The sequence below is a fragment of the Propithecus coquereli genome, unplaced genomic scaffold (assembly GCF_000956105.1).
Source record: "Propithecus coquereli isolate 6110/MARCELLA unplaced genomic scaffold, Pcoq_1.0 Scaffold294, whole genome shotgun sequence".
NCBI lineage: Eukaryota > Metazoa > Chordata > Mammalia > Primates > Indriidae > Propithecus > Propithecus coquereli.
In genome coordinates this window covers 3270129-3275584 of record NW_012148552.1, presented here as the reverse complement: position 1 = coordinate 3275584, position 5456 = coordinate 3270129, and the positions used below count along the sequence as shown (strand labels likewise).

The following is a 5456-nucleotide window of genomic DNA, read 5'->3' as shown; positions in this document are numbered from 1 at the left end:
GGCCTAGAGGCTGTGATTTCTGACATCCTGAGGCTACGCCCATCCCTTTGCTAGACTGTGAGTGCCGTGTGAGCAGGATGGGTCTTCCCTGACAACCCATGCCCAGCACTGCATGGTGTTGGTGGATAAGCACTGGTGGGATTAACACAGCAATGCACACTGCCCAGGTGAAAGGAGCTGCAGCGGCAGAGCTGGAAAAGCTGCCTGCAGGTTGTACCTAGTGTTAGTATTCATCTAGCTCTTGCTGGAGGGTTTGCATGGATCATGCACCCATTCAGTTCATCTGTCCTCAGCCCAAACCAAGGCACTATTTGGGGCCAGCACCTTCACTCAGACCACAAATGCCTGTGGGCCCTCCTTGTGCCAGTGTCAGCGGCTGCTGGGTGCTGCAAGGAAACTGTTACCCTATGGGGCAACTCCTAGACACAGCAGGATTTGGGGGTGTGGTCAATGTAGCCCCCAAACCAGATGAGCAGTGATGGAAGAGCTGTCTGACACCACAGGTTCACACGCATGTCAACCATGCACTCCATTCACAGGTTACATTCCAGCAAGGCTGCTCTCGGCTACAAGTAACAGCCCATGGGTGGTGGCTTAAACAGAGTTTATTTTCTTACACTTGGAGCTCTCCAGGCAGGCAGCTGGAAACACCTGTTTAGCCGCTGTATGTCCAGTCATGGCCAGAGACTCTGCCGCAGCCTGGTCCTCACCCCCCTCCCCAAGGACAGCCCAACCTTTCACCACCAGGACTCTTGGGTACCTGCTGCTCCTGGACCAATCATTACATCGTGGCTGGCTCAGACTGGCCACTACCCTCCTGGGACAAGGAGAGGCTGCAACCCCAAGGTCAAGGGGCCTTGGCCCATCACTGAAATAAGTGGGGACCCATTGGTAAGGAGGGGTGTGGCTGTTTGGGAGGCAACGAACAGCGTTTGCCATGGGGAGACATCTGCACACCCAGACAGCTCCCCTCTCACTCAACCAACACTAAGGGAGTGTGTGCCATCACGGCACACGCGTAGGCCTGACATCAGCACACCGTGCCACACAAACACAGGCAGGTGATCAGGAGGTCACTCACTGCAAAGGAGACCGAGGATGGAGGCAGGATGTTGCTGGTGGAGGGAACAGCCAGGCCAGCCCACCAAGAGCGAGGGGGCAAAAGGGTGTAGGTGGAGGCAGGCCTCTGGGCAAAGCAGGCCACCATAAGGACTTTGGACTTTATTTTGAGCATGATGAGAAGCCTGCAGAGTTCTGAGCAGAACTCTGCTCAGAAATCCAACCTGACAGATGTTTTTAAGTAGTTAGCTTGCTGGAGAATGGCTCCTACCAGGTCAAAGATGAAGCCAGGAGACAGAGAGTGTGTATGCCAGTGCATGCAGAGCCTTGGGAGGGTGGACGGGGGCCCAGCGGGGTTGTCTCAGGAGCCGCTGATGTGCCTTCCCAGGAGCTGGCGGGGCCCCCAGGCCCCTTATCCCCACCTGCAATGTGCAACTCATCACCTGCCTTCAGACAGGTTTCTGGTAAGAACCAAGGCAGCCTAGTTCCCGTGCCTGTAAAAAATGCTTCTCCCTGGGGAAAACCCGTCTCTCCCAGGCACTTTGCATCTTCTGGGTTTTCTGGCCACCACGCCCTCACACCCTGCCCACCCAGTTCTTGGCACCTAAAAGCACCTAGTACTGTTCCCATGAATGGATGTGTGCACGTGTGCACTGACACACGCAGATCACCAAGGTGGCGAGGCAGCCTCTAGAGCCAGGATGCCAGGGTTCAAATCCCAGCCCAACCTCTTTCTGGAAGGGTGACCTTGGACAAGTCCTAAACTTGTCTGTGCCTCAGTTTCCTCATTTGTACCACAGGGGAACAGCAGGGTTACCTCACAGGGTTACCACAGGATTGGATGAATTATCACACCTGCAAGTCTCAGCTGGTGTTATTACATCATCAGGTACATGCTACTTCCACACACCTGCACCCCCCATGCTCACAGCAGTGAACTCTCACATGCCCAAGCCAGGGTCTCCCTGTGGACTGGGCCAGAGCCCTCAGGCCTGGGTGTCTGGGCAGTGGCAACAGGTTGGGTAGGGGGTGCAGCCGGGCTGGCAGCAGATCTGCAGGGTGGGGTCCTCACCCCGGGCGATCTGGCTGGGGCCGAAGGTCATAGCTGCATCGAACTGGCCCTTGAGCAGCTGCAGCTTTTTCATCGCCTGCAGTGCTTCGGGGGTGACCTCAGCCACAACCTCCAGAAGGTTGTAGTTCTCACCAGGGTCCTCGGACAGATCGTAGAGCAATGGGGGCTCGTGAGCAGTCAGGGGGCTGGCGGCGTGGCAGGCAGGGTCTGCAGTGGTGTCGCTGTGGGTGGAGCCTGGGGAGAGGTCACCTCTGTGCACAGGTCAAGAGCAAGAGGAGGGGCCAGGGCTTGGGGCTACTTAGGGGGCAGCAGGGAGAGGGGTGCAGGGGAGGAAGTTACCCTGGGTGAAGAAGTGAGCCTTGTACTTCCCACTCCGCACAGCAAAGACCCCGTGGACCTCATCTGGGTAGGCCGGGTAGAAGAAGAGAGATTGCCGAGGGCTCTGGGGGAAGAGTCGGGGGTCACGGGTGGGAGGGGCCGCAGGCACTGCACATACTGGAGCTGCAGCCCTTGTCTGGGCCCTGGAGGCAGCTGCTTCTCGCCCTCCCAGGAACCCGAGGGGTGGCGCCGCTCGGAAGCCACTCAGCAAAGAAGAGGCGGAGGCACGCTCACACCCCAGGAGAGGGCGAGTGCCGCGGCTGAGGAGGGATCAGGGGTCACTGGCCCTACCTTGCCTGTGCCCAGTAGCAGGGAGCTGAGGTCAAAGCCATCCAAGGTGACATTGGGCAGCGGGGCCCCCGTCAGGGCTGCCAGGGTGGGCAGCAGGTCCAGGGAGCTGGCTAGCTCGTGGGTCACACCTGGGGGCAGGGGGTTGTTCCGTCACTCAGTTCACCACCAGGTTGGAGAGGTGGGACCAGGGGTCTGCAAGGAGAGGGCCTGAGGACTGACCGGGAGCGATGTGGCCTGGCCAGAAGGCCACGGCAGGCTCTCGGACACCCCCCTCGAAGGTCGTCCCCTTTCCACATCGCAGAAGGCCAGAGCAGCCGCCTCGGGTCATGCGCATCGTCTCAGGTCTGGGAGACAGGAGGAGGCCATCAGGGCCTCTGACGCAGTGGCGGTGACCACCGGCTCCACACTTTTCAGTTACCAAGCTTGCCCGGAGATGCCCAGCCTGTCCCCGCCCCTGGCCTGCCAAGATCAGCACCTCTGAGCACGAGTGGCCCCCAGTCTCCCGACTGCACTCGTGGGTCACCGTAACATGGCAGCATCGCCTGAGAACCGCTTATCCCACCCTAACCCTAACCCTAACCCTAACCCTAACCCTAACCCTGTGTTTTCAGCTGGCAGCTGCGGGGGAAGGACCCCAGAGCCCCGGCCTGTGACAGAGCAGCGCTGGCCTACCCGTTGTCGGAGGTGAAGATGACCAGTGTCTCTTCAAGCAGCCCAAGGTCCCCTATGGCCATCATCAGGGCCCCCACAGCCGCATCCAGCTCCATCAGGGAGTCCCCAAACGGCCCGCGGCCTGAGCGCTCTGCAAAGCTATGCCCGCTGAACTGGGGGTAGTGGGTGTGCTGGGGGCAGAGACTGGAGTTAGCACTGGCAGGGGCTACAGGCGGCCAACAGGGCGGGGCTGGGGCCACTCACGTGGGATGCGTAGTACAGGAAGAACGGGCGACCTTGGCGCTGGGCGTCAGCCATGAGGTCACGGGCGAAAGCTATGTAGCGGGCCTCCAGGCCGGGCAGCCAGGGAGGCTGCACCTCCACGGACAGGTTGGCCAACAGTGGGATGGGGACCAGGCCCTGGTCACAGCTGCCGTCACAGGGGGTGGTCGGTGGGAAGCAGGTCAGGTTCTGGCAGGGGCCCTGAGGGGGCAGCTCCAGTGAGGGTCTGGGCTAGGGGTGGGGCTGGGGGAAGGTGGAGAGTCAGGGGATTTGTGGGAGGTGGCGGGGAGGGTGGCTGAGGGCTCTGCAGTTCGTACCTGGTCATGGGAGTACGGGATGCCTAGGAATCGATGGAAGCCCTGATGCGGGGGCAGGAAGACCCCCTCTGGCCCCACCCCAAGGTGCCACTTGCCAGCCATTCCTGTGAGGTAGCCTCGGGCTGCCAGGACCTCAGCCAGGGTCACCTCCTGCAGGGGCAGGCCCCCCCGGGACCTAGGCTCCAGGACTCCAGGGTACATGCCCATCCGAACTGGGAGCCGGCCGGTCAAGAGGGCGGCCCTGCAGGACAAGTCCCAGAGCCCGTCGGACAGAGACAAACACGGGGTGGGGGGACAGAAAAGTGCACCTCCCCACAGAGAGAGACTGACCCCTCTCCTCCCCGACCGCCATCCAGAGTGAATCTGCTGGGAGGAGTCGGATGGGCGGTGTCGGGGTGAGGGCCCCCTTGCTTACCGGGAGGGTGTGCACAGAGACACAGGCACATAGAAATCTGTGAACCGCAGCCCCCCTGCAGCCAGCTGGTCCAGGTTGGGGGTGGTGGAACTGGGGTGCCCGTAGGAGCCCAGGTCCCCATAGCCCAGGTCGTCAGCAAAGATGAGCACGACGTTCGGTGGGCTGGCAGCGGCCAGGCCTGCGGCCAAGGCCAGAAGGAGGGCCCACAGTGCCCCCATGGCACACGGTACAGATGGGCCTGACCCAAGACACCCTTGAGAGGGAAGGCAAAGTGGCTCCAACAGGCACTTCCTGAGACCCCAGACCCAGACGCCACCCTCCTCTGACCTGAGACCCGAGACCCCAGACCCAGACACCACCCTCCTGTGACCTGACACCTGAGACCCCAGACCCCGACACCACCTCCTCTGACTTGAGACCCGAGACCCTAGATCCAGACACCACGTCCCTTGACCTGAGACCCGAGACCCCAGACCGAGATACCACGTCCCCTGAGACCCCAGACACACATCTTCCCCCGACCCTGACGACCCGCTTCCTGAACTCCCCGACAGAACCCGGGTGACGGAAGCCTGGGCTCTAACTTCCCAGAGACCCTCCAGGGCCAGGACACCTTCAGGTTCTCGAGCGGAGATCAGCTCCTCTTCGCCTAGAGGTCCCGGCTCGGGCTCGGGGCCCGGGCATAAGTCACATGACACTGACCAGCGGCGTCCTGGGCGCCGGGACGAGGACCGTGGGGAGCCGAGGGAGGCGGATCCCGGACAGCGACCGCTTCCGCCTCGGCCCGGGCCCGCCCCGTGGCCCCGTGACCCGCGAGGCTGGGGCCGGGCGGGCCGGGCCTGGGGCGGGGCTCAGGGACCCGGAAGAGCAGAGGCGAAGCGGGGAGGGGGCCGAGCGCGGTCGCGAGCGCGGGCAACCTCAGCCCCTCTCTGCACCCGGAGGCCGTTGGCGCCCGGCCGCGCGGGGAGGGGCGGGGCGGGGGGCGCGGGGC

At 62.4% G+C, this 5456-nt stretch overlaps 1 protein-coding gene across 1 annotated transcript; it reads right to left on the bottom strand.

Annotated features, from left to right (window-relative positions):
- Positions 1 to 1908: 1908 nt before the first annotated feature.
- Positions 1909 to 5228, bottom strand: ARSA (arylsulfatase A). The gene is made up of 9 exons (XM_012648805.1): positions 5079 to 5228; positions 4466 to 4718; positions 4051 to 4291; positions 3716 to 3934; positions 3473 to 3642; positions 3020 to 3144; positions 2801 to 2928; positions 2471 to 2573; positions 1909 to 2365 (listed from the first exon to the last, which is right to left on the bottom strand). The coding sequence occupies exons 2-9, from the start codon at positions 4681 to 4683 to the stop codon at positions 2046 to 2048; spliced, it is 1524 nt and encodes a 507-aa protein (XP_012504259.1). The 5' UTR covers positions 4684 to 4718; positions 5079 to 5228; the 3' UTR covers positions 1909 to 2045.
- Between the last annotated feature and the right edge of the window lie 228 nt (positions 5229 to 5456).

Coding starts and splice junctions, on each gene's coding strand:
- ARSA (XM_012648805.1), bottom strand. CDS start 4,683: ATGGGGGCACTGTGGGCCCTCCTTCTGGCCTTGGCCGCAGGCCTGGCC. Junction 3,145..3,472: donor ATCTTCACCTCCGACAACGG/GTAGGCCAGCGC, acceptor CCTGTCTCCCAG/ACCTGAGACGATGCGCATGA. Junction 2,574..2,800: donor TGCTACTGGGCACAGGCAAG/GTAGGGCCAGTG, acceptor CTCTTCCCCCAG/AGCCCTCGGCAATCTCTCTT.